The sequence below is a fragment of the Osmia lignaria genome, chromosome 15 (genome assembly GCF_051020975.1).
Source record: "Osmia lignaria lignaria isolate PbOS001 chromosome 15, iyOsmLign1, whole genome shotgun sequence".
NCBI classification, from domain to species: Eukaryota; Metazoa; Arthropoda; class Insecta; order Hymenoptera; family Megachilidae; genus Osmia; species Osmia lignaria.
In genome coordinates this window covers 5,159,983-5,176,947 of record NC_135046.1, presented here as the reverse complement: position 1 = coordinate 5,176,947, position 16,965 = coordinate 5,159,983, and the positions used below count along the sequence as shown (strand labels likewise).

At 39.7% G+C, this 16,965-nt stretch overlaps 2 protein-coding genes across 5 annotated transcripts in view; both read right to left on the bottom strand.

The window, feature by feature from the left end:
• The window catches only part of LOC117600078 (LIM domain only protein 3), a 72,358-nt gene extending 68,863 nt beyond the window's left edge, over positions 1-3,495 (bottom strand). The window contains exon 1 of the mRNA XM_034315062.2: positions 1,956-3,495. The gene's annotated coding sequence lies outside the window, so the exon portion shown is untranslated. The remainder of the gene's footprint in view (positions 1-1,955) is intronic.
• Positions 3,496-3,640: 145 nt separating this feature from the next.
• On the bottom strand, positions 3,641-16,962 carry LOC117600068 (uncharacterized). 4 transcript variants are annotated; one of them, XM_034315040.2, is made up of 10 exons: positions 16,826-16,962; positions 15,865-15,883; positions 14,855-15,781; positions 12,504-12,536; positions 11,773-11,838; positions 9,293-9,537; positions 8,948-9,212; positions 8,472-8,868; positions 8,179-8,364; positions 3,641-6,719 (listed from the first exon to the last, which is right to left on the bottom strand). In XM_034315040.2, the coding sequence occupies exons 3-10, from the start codon at positions 14,930-14,932 to the stop codon at positions 4,825-4,827; spliced, it is 3,165 nt and encodes a 1,054-aa protein (XP_034170931.2). In that variant the 5' UTR covers positions 14,933-15,781; positions 15,865-15,883; positions 16,826-16,962; the 3' UTR covers positions 3,641-4,824. The 4 variants fall into 4 exon arrangements, with proteins under 4 accessions (XP_034170931.2, XP_034170930.2, XP_034170929.2 ...); XM_034315039.2 differs by having other exon boundaries at positions 15,865-15,886; positions 16,826-16,960; XM_034315038.2 differs by having other exon boundaries at positions 14,855-15,883.
• Positions 16,963-16,965: the final 3 nt, after the last annotated feature.

The window sequence follows — 16,965 nt, the reverse complement described above, 5'->3', positions numbered from 1 at the left end:
GTGGTAGTCCACGATCAGCTATCCGAAATAATGCATAGAGCGCGGAGTGCACGTAACGGAATAACAATTTCCTATTGCATTAATTAGAGGTCGACGAGGCGTGAAATCGAGGTTTACGAAGCGTCAACCAGTTTTACACATCGCGACCGAATAATAACGTCGCAACACGACTCGAATTCCGAATACATTACCTACGTCAGCGGGACACGATCTCTGGCTGGATCGTTGAAAACCAAGGGATCGAGACTGTAATGATTAACGACGAACGTTAATGCCTGAATTCAGCTCAACCCGCTCGCCAATTATTGTAACCAGCCACCGATACCGCGACACGTTGAACGCGTCCAGGATACGATATAGACAATTCGTAACAACGACATCCAATAAAATGTATTGACTCTAACACTGTGTACACGCCAAGCAAGTGAATAAAAATATATCATCATAAAAGTATAGATAGCGGTAAGTAAATTAACGATTTTTCAGCTCTACTATTTTTCTGTTAACCCTTTGACTGTTATGAACGGATATATGCGTCAGGTGAAAGCTGGCAGAAAGCTGCCGACTATGGCCGCAGATATGCGTGCGTTCTAATTATAATGAAATAAAAGTTATCAACGCATATTACTAATTACACACCATATGTTATCGGATTATAATGATGTAATAAAACATTGAAAAAGACAAAAATAAACTGAGAAATTAAATTAAATTTTAAAAAAGTGGTAAGTGTTATTGACTTGATTCTTATTTTGTACACACAGGATGTTCAAGCCTAGAGTACTCAGTCAAAGGGTTAACACGTTCTCCGCCATGTGCACCGTTTTCGATATGCTCTGAATTTTTTGTTCATGCCACGCTATATTTTTGCTATTAGAGAGTTCTAGTCGTTGACGTCGTCAAGTCATGTGGCAGGGAACGTGATTAACTAACGATTTTGTTCATATAATGCAAACAACATCATTTGCACTCAATTATCGAATCGAGGAAGGAGCATTGAATAATTTAGGAAACATTTCAACCGAATCCAACCATACGTTTATTCTTGATGGCTCGTTTGGTGTGCACTCGATCTAACGCGCACGCTCGAGGACTCAGCTTTGAAAAAGCGAACGATGCGCTCAACGGCTGCTGCAATTTTAATTCGGCATAAAGCCGAACGTACGTTTCTCGAAATTGCGGTGTTTAATTGCGATCAACCGTGTAATGACCGGCAGCGGTCAATTAACACTTCGGAAGGGGCGCGCGTGCGCGAAAACGCTCCGAACGAATCAGCGGGTTTACGTGTTGCTGTTGAACCGATGCGATGGTACGCGCGTGCACGCTACACGCGAAGTAGACGCCTGAAATTGGCGTTTTTGTTTTCCGATATCAATTTCGGAGCGACGACGAGGGGCTTTTAATTGGAAGCGGATATGCTTGGTCGGTGCAACGGTGGCGACGTCGCTGATGGCGATCGAATCGTTCGTCGACAGTAATGGAACGCGATAAATACAAGTAAATCTTGATGCACGAGATTCGTTAGCTTTTTTCCCGATCAGTATGGCCGATCCGAAAATTAACTCTCAAACGTGGACAGAGAATGATGGATCTCCCTCGTCTTCGAGACAAGTTCAATGACCCTCGCAACGGACGTTATTTGGAGACCCAAACGAGTAACAATAAATATGCCCACGAGTCATTATTGTTTCCCGCCATTTTCTTCGATGACTCTACGCAACGCTAAACTGCGCACTTAAAGTGATAATAATATGGAAACATCGTGTAATCTATTGTTAAATGATTTAAATGTTTCTCTTTGGAAGCTTTGATACCAATGTTTCGAAATAATCAATTATAATTAACTCATGAGTTAATTAACTTTCAAAATACGTACTCTAGCCACGATTCAATTATCGTCATACAAAAGCGAGAAAGCAATGTAAAAGCATGCAAAGAAAGGTGATTTAAAATACCTTTGTCGTTCTCATCGAAGGTTGTTGCTTCCCGCGGCAATACAACAGCTGCCCTCGATGGCTTCCTAATCGATGATTCTGGAAGTGGTTATATTTCACTGCACACATTCTATTACGATGTTTCAATTTGATTGATTGATCGTAAGAGAAACGAACACCGTTCGACCCACACGTGAAACAACTTCTATCCACCACGACTTTGAACTGTTCGCATAGAAAAATTATAAACACTGACGTCTGTCCCTCTGGCGCGAGAACACTGAACTAGAGGATCAACATTCGAACGGTAAACGTATCATAGAGATTGTGACCTTATCTTCTAATCCTTTATGTTTACTTCCTACCACTTGCTACCAGTTAAGTAAACTACCGTAAGTACTTGCAAAACATAAACAAAAAGAATTAATAGTAATTTTAATATTTCAATTTCGTATTAATAAGCTTCGACAATTTTATAAATTAATGTAGCGTAGCAAAAATTAATATGTCGGTACAGTACACCAATGTCAGGTCGAAAAAGTTAATAAAAATGATATGCAAGATTAAAAAACTACGGTTATAAAAGCGTTGAAGAAGAAAAGAAAAATGAAGCGGAAGGTAGTCTAGTTGAGCCGTGATTCGCGTTTTACGTGCAATTTCGATGATAAACGATCGAGCGTCCGAGATAAATTGGTTAAAATTAAACTCTGGCAGAAACTAACAAAGGAGAAGGGCGGGTAGAGAAAGGGTGACGAGAATGGTGGTAGGTATGGGGATGAAGAGTAGAATGGGGAATGGGCAAACAGAGCGCAATTAACGTGCGACCATTAAATATGTACGCGAGTTACTGCGCCACGATACGCGTGGGTGTGTATGTGTGTGTGAGGGCCAGCGCAAATGCATTGGCTATCGAACGCTCGCGCGCTACTACCGATCTCTTCTTGCTGCCTGTTAGCACAGCCGCTTGATTAGCTCCGCCATATTTACATATCATTAGCCGAGTGTTTGTCCGAGTCGGGAGCACCCCTCTTGCATCCCCGTTGTCCGTCAATATGCGAAATAAAAGTTATTACGTCGCTTAACCTTTGTGCAGGCACCTGGATACCCATCGAAGCTTTAATACTTAAAATTTTTATTCTGAAAACATAAATCGCCATAAATGTACCAAGAAATACCTAATGATATCAATGCCGATAGCCTGCACAAGGGTTGAAGTCCCGCGTCGACAAAAATGATGTATTAATTTATATCCTAGTATCAGGTAATTCCATAAGTAGTATCGTAATTATTTCTTGCATTTTACAACTTATTGTATATTTCAGTTTCACTTTATTCATAAAAATACGAATTTCGATCTTAATCTCGTTGCCTACATTGCATAACAATTTCTTTTTTTTCTTTCTTTTATTCGTTTTATGCGCTACTCAAATAGTATATTGGACAAGCTGGCGGTAATGACCGCGCAAGAAAAAACGAAAACGATAATAAATAGATTAACGACTCGCTTAATTAACGCGAAACGTTCGATCGAAGAAATTATCTTGACGGGACAACATCGTGATTAGTTGCTACTATTATAAATCTTAAACGTTCGGTACAATCTAATCGATGAAAGACATTCTGTCTAATGTAGCCGATGAAAGATTTCGTGAATACTGCTACATTAATTTTATCGAATGAAATGCTTACCAATTTAGTAAATAATATACGGCTAAAAATAATAACGTTTTTATTCTTCGAAACATTTACCTCGATGTAAAAAATGTTAAAACGAAAAAAAAAGAAGATTCTTTCGCACTTGATTCGTAAGAAACTCTATTCTGAATCGCAAAATTAAGATAAAGACGTTGCTTCGACAACGTATTATCTACTACATTAACGTACACGCAACCTTAACTTCTAAATTTTTTCGATTACGGTAACGCGTTTTGATTATCTTTTCCTCTTCCGCTTCTTCGTTCTCCTTAATTTCAATATGGCGACATCCGAATCAGTCTATTGAGTCGTACACGTTTCACGAAGCTTATCCATAGAAATTATTGTAAAAAGTACCGTTTTTAAATTACTATTAAGGCAGTATGGTAATATGACTCGACGCAGGCTTTCGACCGAAGCCTTTTTATACCTTGTCACAGATCGTCCAGTATCTGTCGGATATGTGCGTGTTTCCTACTCATCGGGATTACGAATATCAACGAAACACAACGTTTAAAGCTCATAAAACTCAGCGAAACAAAGACATAAATAATTCTATGCGCAATCGAAGTGGTATGAATTTAATCAGAGTTAACGCTGAAAATACGAAACTCTGTAACACTATACAAATGAAACGGTTCATTGGAAGAAATTCAAACTTGGTCCACGCGCCTCGCGAACTACCACGAATAGATCGAAGAACAGTTGAATGAACAACGATTAATAAATAAACGAACATACAACATAGTTAATAGAAATTGCGAAGCAACGATGCTTCTCATCCTTACAGTTTTGAAGCACAATGGTATTTGATTACCATCGTTATCGTAATTTTATAGTCGGTACAGCGATATACAAACGATTGCATTGCTTTCCAAGGCAGTAAAAAGAAAGTAGGAACTGCCCCGAGAGAGGTTCTGTAACGATTACGAGAATACCTAATATACCTTTTGTTCATTTCGATATCCTAAAGGTAAGTAACAAACTCAAATGCAGTATTGATCATGTACGAATACCTCTGAAAAGTAACTCTAGATCTAAAGAGTTTTCTCAAACACAATGCACTTCACACACATAACAAAAAATCTCAGCGTTTAAAAAATAATAATAAGTTTCCGTGTCAAAAAGAAGAGAAAGAAAGAAATTCTAGCAATGAGCATAATCAGCATATGTTGACACTGCGTTCTAACTAACTCTAGCAAGTGGCAGCATTGCTGCAACCAGTTTCCCGCATAGCCGATTCAAATTGTTCGAGCACCTGCATGCTCTCCGGAGATACAGCATTAATGCCCAAACGTTCCTTGTATGTGTTATCGGATAGTCGACGTCGAGAATACTTGAGAGAGTTGTCCATCGCTTGTTCCGGAGTATCGCTGTCACTTGTGCTGCTACTTCGGCTGCAACTGGTTGAACGTCTGCCACTGGATAAGTCTTGTCTCTCGGAATCAGCCTTATCATCAGGAACTGAGACCTCGTTACGAAGCTCCAAGAAATTGCTTTGTGCGTTACGCAGAGGCTCCGTATCATGCAGATCCCTCTGACTCTGCGATGCAATTTCTGTCAGAGACGCGATATGCGACGGAAACGGCGTACCAGTCACCGCGTTATCCTTCTCCTCAAAGTCTGATTCGCAATCCATTAAGAAATACTTGTTGTTGCTACGTTTACGTTTATACGTGATAACATCGTTCGATCTAGAGAAGTTCGAGACGGAATCAAAGCATTCTGTGCTCTTACCCGTGTTATCGTTCTTCTCACCCAGCTTCTCTATAACTGCTGCTGGCAGCCAATTATTTCGCTCGGCTTCTCGAAGAGCAAAATCATCCTCGAAAATACTGAGCGACGAGGATGTTTTGTTATCGTACTCGTGGCTGTTCGATTCTTCGTCCGCGATTTCAGTAACTTCAAGCTCGTTCCTTTCGGCAACGTTACTCCTTTTGTATACTAGCTTTGCTCTAGATGGCGCTGGTATATGCGCTTCTTCCAATTTCACGTGCTCGAAGAATTTTGTGAGGGCACCGCGCTGCAATTGGGCCGAGGATTCGTTTCGTTCGCCTGGTTCCAACTGGTAGTCCTGACGATGCAACTGCTGCCGATTGAGTGAGTTGGTATCTTTGTCACCTGGGCCAATGTCTCGTGGCTCTCGAGAATTATCGGTGACGATATAGGACTTGTTATGGCTTGTGAACAGTGAGTGGAGAAGACTACCGGCTCTTGGCCTGTACTTGGGACGACCACCGAAGAGGCTGGCTGCCTCCTCTGGTTCCGTTGATTTTGCGATTTGTAACTGTTTATCGGATTCTGTATTATCGTAGGAAGGCAGTAGGATTTCTGTGGCTTTGACTGATCGCAGCTGATTGACACCGAATTTGTTTCTTGGCTGTTTGGCTCGGGACTTTCTACCGTTGAACGTCGATCGCTCCAACTGATATTCGGCGGTGATGGAGAGATTCTCTGAATCGATGATTCGATTGAGTGCGGGTACTGCGCGACTTGTTTGCTTCTTGCGGTTACGACTGACGGGGTCGGACAACTGCTTACCAACGAGCAGTGAGGTGTGGGCGACAGAGATTTCCGTCTGAACGCGAGGCTTGTAGTTTGGTGCGATTGGCAGCTTATAGTTGAACATTGTTGCGTGACTTTGGTCTTCGATAGGCAGAATTGCCCTTCTTGCTGGTTCTGTGATTTTCTTGACGATAAGGTATGACTGATGCTTGTCGGATTGAGAACTGGTGAGTGGTGGTAGCGGATAGGCGTAGGACACTTGAGATTCTGTCCTGTCGATATAGGTGATGTTCGATCGAGGCAATTGATTGAGGACGATGGAGGAGTAGGGCACGCTGTTTTCTCGTTCGATGCTGATGGCTGAAGAAGGCCCGACATCCGGCTGGTTGATGGTTGTTGCGGAGACACTGTTCGAGGAGAGTGGGATGAGGAAGGTCGAGGCAGGAAGTTGACCGATCCCAATGGAGCTGGAGAATCCCCGCTTTTTCTGAGCTGCATCAGCTTTATGAAGTCCACAAGACGTTTTATAGATCTCTGCGTCTTCTCTTGTTTTCCTAATAATTCCTGGCGCGTGCGCTGTTGTAGCTGTTAAAAGAAAAATTAAACGGTTATTTACATATGCTGTTACCACTATGAAATGCAACATAATAATCAGCGTCGATTGTCTATTTGAAAATATCAGGACAAAGATGCACATGCTCTTAGTACACGTAAGTAATTTAACGAAGAAACTAATTTTGGACCATCTCCCACCAATTTCGTACACGAGCACACGCTAATTTCGATTTGAAATATTTCTCTTACACAGATATCTTCTTTAGTGTACGCTATTCGACAACGAACTAAGTGCGCTACACGAAATACATAAGCAGTACATAATTGAAATTGAAGAAATATAAACGAAATATTTAAAACACTGACATTTTAACTATACGTGAAGGAAGCATCGTGCATTCCGTATTTTCACGGATTAACGAACAAATAGTGCGTTCGTGATCCGCTTAAGAAACTAAATTTATATACGCATATAAGCTCTACAGTAATGATATTGATAGAAACTATATAAAATATCAAAGAAATCGATTTTTGTATCAAACAAAAGAAGACCAATAATAAGTTTCGTTATAAAAAAATCAACGTATTTCTGAAAAACAATATCCAAAATGAAAAATAAAAATGTAGAGATTTTGCAGGTTCTCACTGATGAAAAAACAAAAGATGTAAAATATTTACGAACAATTTCATCAACTGAACACAGCATTCCAAATGAAAAAAAAAAGATTTGTAAATTTCTTTCTACGCAGGCCACAGGACGAACCTGAAGGGACTGGCCGAGTAGTTGTGAGCGTTTTTCCAACTCGTAAACCTGCAATCTCAGATCCGAGTTTCGCTCGCGCAGCTCATATCTTTCTCTCTCTTTCTCCTCTGCAAGATATTTCGCGTTCAATACACGTTGCTTTTTTGAGCCCTATTACTGACGATCGACCAAAAAGTTCTTCTTAATTGCAAATTCTTCTGCTGTATTCGAGGAGCCGGTCTCACTCGCGACACTTCTTCCGGCAGGCTGCTCTCTCGTTTATTCTCTCTGTGTGCTTACGCTCAATAAAGTCTGCGGCAACGCTGCGATACCTCGTTGCACGTTAAATCTAGAAATTGTGGACCCATGTTACACAATTTCCTGCTTTTCTTTCAAACACAACTTGTCTGCATTATCTACAAGTACTTTTTTCCATCTTACTGCTCGCGCAAAAGAGTTTTTTTCTCTGCTGCGTAAATTAAAAAAGTAGGTGCACGTTAACTTTTGGTTATCGAATATAACCAAAAGAGAGTTACTATCATTTAATTATCATTAATATTTGGTATCTAATTAATGATAAATCGCAAATAAATCGAATAGTCCCGGACGGTGCCGTCGCGAAATGAGATAAGCGTGCCACGAACATTCATCAAAGCTAGTGTCTGCAGGAAACAAGAACTTTTTTGTCAATCACACGATCAACGTTACAACAGGAAGAAATCCTTTGAAAAACCAAGGACGATTTACCGAATTCTTCGTCCTTCTTAAACGACGAGCTTCGTCCGTCTTCCTCCTCGTCCGCCTCGTCGCCGTCTTCGATTTCTTCCTCGTCCAGTAAAGCGCATTTTGGGCATATTCTTTGCGGTGCCGGTGATATGGAGTGGCAAGACACGTGATAATTGGATGCGCAATTTTCACACACCGTGAGCGTACCTGTTACAACATACAATGCATCGTATGAGTATTTTGATTCTAACAAAATATCATCATGTCCGAACGCATTGAAATCTATGAGTCATACATATCGTACGATTATATACCTGGATTTCTACAACTTATACAGACTGCTGAATCACTACTAATCCTCTCGATAGTTAAGCTGGATGGCAAGCCAGGTATATGAACCGCTTTGTTGCCAATCGACTGAACAGACTTAACAGTGGGCACGGTAGGCAATTGAATCTGACCGGGACCATTTTCAACCTTGCTTTTGTTCGGGAAAACTTTACTTTCCGTTACACTTCGAAGAATATTCGGTCGGGTGGTAGACTTTTGAACTGGAATCAAAGATTTCAACACAGCTTTTGATGCTGGAGGTGAAGTTGATTTTGGTGGTGCAACTTTCACTGGAGGAGGCGACGGTCCGTTCAAACGTGCCGTTGTTTGTCGAGTTTGAGGAACATTTCCAGATTGCAGGTACGAGTGTCTTTTTCGTTTCTGAGATGAATAAAAATACAATAAACGCACATGATATATGAAACTATACAATATATGGAAATTTCGATAAAATATTTACCGTTGGCAGTTCTAAATTAGAATAGACAAAGTGCGGATTAGCCGTGCTACGACGTTTCCTTTCGGCCCTTTTGTTTTGCAATTCAGAACATGTCGCGGTAGTGATCAAACCGAGGGCATTTAAGAAATTAATTTTTTCCATTGATTCAGCTTTGCATTCCTTCTCTGATTCTTCTTTTTCAGATTTCTCGTTAGAGTTCTCGTCCATGGAGACCTCGATAACGTCATCCTCGCCGGAAATCGTTTCAACCGACCTGGACCGTTCCCTGTAATCAAGTATTCGTTATCATAAATTTTATAAAAAGAACTGGTATCGTTAACACGGATTGATACAACTATAACTTACTTCGGTGGTACGGTGTCCTGCGTGGGCGAAGGGACATCGCCGTTCCTAACGATCTCCTCGTAGTCCTCTTTCGAGCTCTTCGTGCTAAAATCATTGCTGACGGTCTTGCATTTCGTATCATTGTTGTTCGTAATATGATTATTGTTGTTCAAGCCGAGCAACGACGCGATGGAAACTTTCGCCCCGTTCGCGTTCTGCGCTTTGAATGTTTCGACCTCCTTGCGCAGCCGCTGGACAACTTGCTTCTGCGTATTCAGATTGAAAACTATGAGTCTGAGCTTCGGTCAATGACGATCGTAGAAAACTTTCTTGGCAGACTGTGCGCGTATGCGTGTTGCTGATCGTTTAATACGAATGCGTGTCATTAAGCGATGAGCAGAATGTATTCTTAGAGGATGCACTGTCCTATAAATCAAGTAAATATTTTCCCTCCGACAAAAGAGCAAATTATTATCGGTTCAGATTTATATTCTGCCAAGAAAATTTTCACAGTGTACGAATACGCTTTTCTCATTTACTCGTTGTCCTCAAAGATTGTTAGTAAATAACAGAAGAAAGAATAGGATTCCGAGAAACATTGGCCGACTTAACTCTAAGAAACCCTCGTGTTCAAGTTTACTTTAACTCTTGTATCTCATAAAAGTTTCGTTGCAAATCATCCCCGTCCAATTAACGTTGCGCAAGAACTAAAGAGGAACAAAGAATGTGTTCCTGTTACGTTCGCGAGCGCGAAAAATTCGCGTTATTTCGCGGTTGCTTCCTTAATAATCTCGTTCAAAGATATTCCGGACGACTCGTCCGCGAATATATAAAAGATCTCGGCGGCAGCGGCGGTGATAGTGGTGGTGTCGAGGAACTTGCGGAAGTTTTCGCAAGTAAACGTTTAACTCGATAATGCAATGAACAACGGTTAAAGGGAACGCGATCGGGTTGAAAGGAGCGCCGGAAAGGGATGAAAGGACAAAGAAGAAACAATGTATCAAGGTGGAGGAAGGATAAAGAGGAAAGGAAAAAGGGGAGGGAAAAAATGCGGAGATCTCGTAAAGAGCTGAAAACGTTTCTGCGGGACATTTTATTGATTGAGCCCCTCCGCCTCTGCCCCTACTCTGCTTCCTTTTCACCCAAGTTCCATTCGCTCTCTCTTTCTAACTCTTTCCCTCTCTCATTCTCTTCTTTTGCCACCCTTGCCACCCTTACCACCCACTCCCACTCGATATATCTCTGTATACACAGCTCTCTCTCTCTGTCTTTTTCCATTTCTATCCGTTTACGTATCTCCTTTGCTCCGGTGGCAATCTACCTGGATCGGTCGTTTATTGTCGACGGATGAAAAGAAACGAAGAAAAACAAGCAGGAGGGAAAGCGAAGTCACGGGGAAGAAGTTAGAAGAAAACACGACTGGAATAAAGAAGGAGAAGAGGGAGAAGAGGGATCGTCGTCGACGGGATTATCGCGAAAATGTTTAGAAGAGGATGCTGTGCGATAGCAAAGCGCATCCACCGGAACCTCTTCGGGGCAGAGTTCGCCCCGCTATCGATCCTTCGCGTCGATTCGCGAATCCGGAAAAGAAACGCGCTCTTATACATTTTATAATACGCAAAAGGAACGCGTACGGTTCGACGGAAAGCGTTTCTTGCACACTTGAAAATTTAATCGCCACGAAAGTTTCGGTTAATCACGCGCAACTACAAAAGCTGTTCGACCAACTTTCGTCACGCTGATAATGCTTCATGTATGTATGTATGTAGTCTAGTCGTTTCCGTTCTGAAGCGTGCATTAAAGGGTTTTTCTACGCTCGGCTTACGTCTTACATCTCTATTAGGAAAGACGATATTGTTAGTATATAATGGACGAGAGAGAAAGACGGGGTTATTATAATGTAACAGCTTCGATAATGCGAGGAGTAAACTTATGAAAGACGAGTAAGAAAGAGGATATTCGCGGATGATAACGTACAGGGTATCTATCTGCGTCTATCCACCACGCGATCGACAAAGTTTGGAAAGGTGGTCGATAAACTCGCTCAACGAGTTCGCTATTTAATTATAACTATGCGTTACTCGTTCCAGGGAACATCGCGCGTAGAAATGGCAAGTACGGAGGCAAGTTGTCGATACAGAATCTAACGAATCGATAACGTTTGGGAAATTTTCGGTGAACGCCGTTTCGAAAACTAACCGGTCACGTTATAGTTGTTCAATTTCCGAACTCGTACCCTAACTCCTTTAAAATATTCTTCTTACTCGCTGTGATTATCGATTAACCGATATTTTATTTGCTTCGAAACAAGGACCACCTTTGTTCTCGAAGAAATTGCTTCGATTTTAGATTACCCCCGATACGATTCGATATCGATGGGATAATTTCACGATAAAATCTTTTCGGTTCGTGTGGAGAGATAACAAGGGAACGTCCAAGAACAAACCTGCCCTGGATCATAACGAAAGAGTGGAGCTCGAGGAAATCAATTCTCAACTTACCTGGCATCTTCCCAACGACACGATGTGCAAGTGAATCTTTTGTATCTGACCAAGGATGTCCGTATTCTGCAAAGTAAGGGAAATAATTTGGCTTTAAACTAACGATTTCTTTTCTATTTATAGATCGCTGTCTATAGGTCTTCTTCATTTCAATGCGGAATAAAAACAGAGGACCCAAATCACCCAAAATGATCGCGTACGTTCTGTTTATCGGAGTTTCCAATTTTCAAAGTTTCACCGGTCTACATTTGCTTGGATAATCAGAATTCTAATGTTCGTCAAACTTTTCGCGTTATCTCAGCATCGCAAAGGATACATCTATCGCGTTTAATAGAATTATGACACAAGAACATGGGAAACGATCATTTACACGAGTCTGCAATCGACGCAATAATGACCACAGTCTAATGACAATTATATGGATGCAATGGATGATAATGAATTTCTAATCGAAGACTAAAAAAGAATCGGGAAACGAGAAAAACAAATTCGGCCTACAAAGTGTTAACAATTAACATTATTTTCGAAGAATATATCGATACATGAGACGCGGTAAAATGGCAAGACCAAAAATATAACTGATATCGAGACTGTTTTCCCTAGATGCTCGATACGAGAAACGCTGTTATTACGGTGTTACCCATCACGTCACGAGCTTTTACCCATCTACGCCTTCACGTGTTTACCAAATCCAAATCGATCCGTGAGATTAGCAAATGTAAACGACTTACGTTTGGGTCATCCTTCAGTTTGCCCACGCAGATCTGTAAAACGAGAAGAAAATTCAGAATTAATAACATTGTTGAGCCGTCTGAAACGTTTGCGTTAGAATATCGTAGAAGCTTTCGAAACGTAACCACTTTGTTCCGCGGCGCAATAATGCAATTATCCTAATACATTGTGCCTTGATCCGTTGTGTCGAACAAAATGAACCAACATCAAATATTTTACATCTAACGAATCTCTCCCCGGTCTCCGTATGTTTCTTAGATCTTAACGATAATTTAATCCTAGAAAAACTAAAGGAATGTAATTTTACTTTGTTTTTCATGATTGATCATGTATGTATGAATAGTAAACAAAAAAAAGCTTCGTATAGTCGTTCAATGAGAATCCCATTGACCGTGAAAATATAATCGTGTAAAAAATAAAATACAACGTGTATAGATTTATTTATATACCGATACATTATTAAAATAAACGTGTGTGAAATATATAATACACGTCATTTCTAGAGATTTTTCTCGTGTATGAAAACATGCTACAAGGAGGAAATGTTTGAAATTCGCGAGAAACAATATCGCCGCACACCTGTCGTTCGACAATCGACGTGTAATTCAAATGCCCATCGAGCGAAAACAGGTTTGTCCTATCCGGTTAACAAATAACGTTGCGCCGTGCATGAATATTGATTTATTTATCTAACTTGATAAATTCGCGATAAACTATTCGACGATTAACTCGAGCAATAACTGTAAAAATATTATATGAAAATAGAACAATTGAACGGTTATGAGAAATTAAATAAACGACAGATATCGAGTTGTATCGATCGATTGAAAATATTCGATTTCGATGAGAGTTGGATGGAACAAGGTCGGTAGAACAGGGCAGAGCGACGATTGCGCGCCGACAAACTTTCCCCCGGTACGTATCCCTCTAGCGTTCTTACTAGTTAATAAAAGTTCCTTTGAATATGGCCGAAACGGGTAGACGGTAGTATACGCGATTCTATAATATCGGTTTACACTTATATACCACGGAATACCTTGAACCTTTAGACATTTATAATGTAAAGATTTCTGACGATACCGAACGAACGCTAACAAAGGATTTCCAATAAGGGTCGTTGCTAGAACGTTCGACTTAACTTCATATATCTATTTGGAATTACCGTAATTTTGAAAGGTTTTTATTATAGGTACCTGATAATGAATACGGAAGAATAATAGAGAAACGTGGTTAGAAAATAAACAGGAAGAAATTTTAGAAAAATAATGAAACATGGCAAAAGACGATTAGTTTGTATATAAAAAAAAGTACACAGTATATGATATAATCAAATTGAAATTTATGCTTTGGAAGAAAGAAAGAATTAGATAAAGACAAAAGTAATCGGGGGAAAGAGAAAGAACGTAAGAAAGAGTGTAGAAGTATGTACAGAAGTTAGAGGTAGAAGAGGGAAAGAGAGGGAGATAAATCGAACAAGTGAGTAACTGAATGAACGAACGAGCGGGAGAGAGAGGGAAGGAGACAAAATGTTGGTTCTCAAAGTCATGCGACGCATCGGTCGAAGCACTCTACTAACAAAGGTTAAGGTCTGAACACTCGTTCACCTTCGAGTTTATATGATTCGTAAAAAAAATAGAAATGATTACTGTTCAATGTAAAAGCTCGTACCATGATTGAAAACGAACAAAAGTTCCTTTAGAATTTGTTACGCTTCTTTCACTATCGATAACATGTAACATTACTCTGATGGAGCCAAAGAAGAAATTACAAATGTCCAATACGAGTGAAAGGAAGGTTGAGACAGTTTTAAGAAATCGAAGGGACATGTATGCCACGCTAATAACTCAGTTTCGACTCGTATCATTAATCAAAATCATTATTTCACAGTATTTCCGAAAATTTACATCGAGTTAGAAGTTCCGTAAATATAGTATAGGAGGTGTGCATTTATGCACGCGCGCGCGTGATTGATGCGTACATGCGTTCATACACGCATTCTGCATGAAAATGCCAAAGAAACTGAATCACAAATAGCATTTATAGGAGAAAAAGCTTTATCATGCGTTTAGTTTTTGTTTACTTCGCGATACTTTCCCCGAAACAAAGTTACATCCGGAAGTTAAAACTTCTCGAAAAGTTTTCCACTTTACAAGTCGATTATCTATCGAACACGGTATCTCGATTTTTTAATCGATAGGCAACTGCGTGCTGAAGGAAATTAAAAAAAGAAGAGACATTTGTCGATGAAAGAATAATTCGTTAAATTGTTCGCTCGCTTGCTCGTTCATTCGGTTTCGTACTCTCAATCTTTAAATCGTTATCGACATACATGCACGGTTGCGAGACTCACCTGATGATCGCGTATAGCATTTTTCAGCTTATTTTGCACGCTGAGTATTTCTTCCTGCAAACTCTTCGATATCTCCATAGTTTTATATCGAGATTATTCGTTTTTCCTCCCTGTTCAAAAATCCGGCCGATTTTAGCGAGAGAAGAGGAGGACGGGAAACCCCTCCTCCCTCTCACTCTCACTCTCCCACTAAATTGTCGAGAGCAGCGGTATACGCTCTGATCAACCGCACGCACGGCGCGCACCAGCCACTAACTCTTCGAGCCACCGCAACGACACTTGACTGTTTTAACTTAGGAAAACCGGGCAGGTAAAAATGTTACAGACACATTTCGTCGCTTCGTTACGTGTGTACATATGCACACCCTTATTTCACGACACCAACCCGATGAAACAACGTCGTGAAACCGCGCACCAAAGTGAATTGTTCGCTCATCAACGAGCGTCTGTGCTGCCACCAGCACTGTTGCCTCCGTACACGGACGTGCCAAGTTGCTCGAGATCCCCCGACACCCCTGGCCCTTTCCCGCTATCCTTCTCTCTTTCTCCCTCTAACACCCTTTCTTCGTTCCTCCCGTAGCACTGTATGCCCAGGGATCCGACGCGCTCCTTGAAAGCAAGTTTTCGCGCCAAGCTATACAACCGGTATCTCTGCCACGCGGAACGACTCTTTAATTTCTGTTACAATTTTATAGTACGTATTGTTCATTTACGCCGAATCACCACTAGGAACTATGTTTACAAACTTCTGGAAGCACAATGAGCTCAAAGAAAACATTTCCTTGAAACAAATCTTTTACGATAGTGAACGTTGGTAATGACGACGATAGTGGCGCCACATATTTGCGATTACGAAACGAAACGCCGTTCACGATAGGAGAGTAGCGTGCTTGCTCCCTCGAAGCCCAAAGACGCGTTTCGGAATTTCTGCGCATTTGAAGACACGTCTTAATATGGCTGCACTTATTGGGCACATTATGTTAAATTAATATTTATATTCCGTTATTTACCTCCATTTCTTTTTACACCCTGCTGAAACAGAATTATTTCAATGAACACATTAAATTTTATACTGTGATTATTTTTTTTATTCTTGTATATTAACAAACAAAAATAAGTATGCATTTCATTAGAAATTAACGTATTGGAATGCTTATTTAAAGTTTAAAATTAATAGAATAAACGAATACTTAAGATTTATTTTATATTGTAAGTAGGGAAAAAGTATGCTATAAACAACGATACATGTGTAATTCTGATTTCTTTATAAACTGTTAATTGATATTATTTTTTTAATTATTTGCGCTTGTGATAATAAATAATTAACTGTGTAAACTGGCATTTGTATCTATAAAAGATATAAATACATACATAGAGAAATGCAATGTTTAAATCGATCATCTGCACGCGATAATACATCACGTGATCATTCATCATATTCCGACATTATAGGCTAGTTTAATAAATACAGAATGATATAACAAATTTCTTTTAATTCATGACATCGTATCTCGATCAGACAAAAATCCATCTTAACTTGCATATAAACAAGTTATTAACGTAATTAGTTTATCAATTTCTTTTACGTTCTGAACTTTTTCTCAGAGTTTTCTTTATAAGAACCTACCTAGAAGTCTAAAGTTTAAAAATATCGGACAATGTACTATACTAGCAATAGTTTCTATTGAATTTTAAAATATATTTCAACTTTAATTAATTGTTCTATTAATTAATAATCGGGCTTGCACGTGTTCGATAATTGCAAATTATAAAACTATGTAAATTTTTAATATTTTTACGTAATCTCTGTTATTTAAGTATAATTGCATATATATTGTGATGAGTGAAAATGAACAATTGATTTAAATTAATTGTTTACAGAAGACAATATTATGTCCAAACTAAACAAAGTTATCTGTACGTTTACAGTGATTGTTTGATTCGAACATATTTTAATATCAATTTTGTTACCTTATTGCTGCATGTGGAGTGAGAAATATGTCTACATCACATACACGTTGCATAAAATAGAACTAAAATTATTATAATTTTGTCGTTTAACCTTTTAAGATTTAGTTTGTTCGTTGGATATGTACATAATACAAGCATGG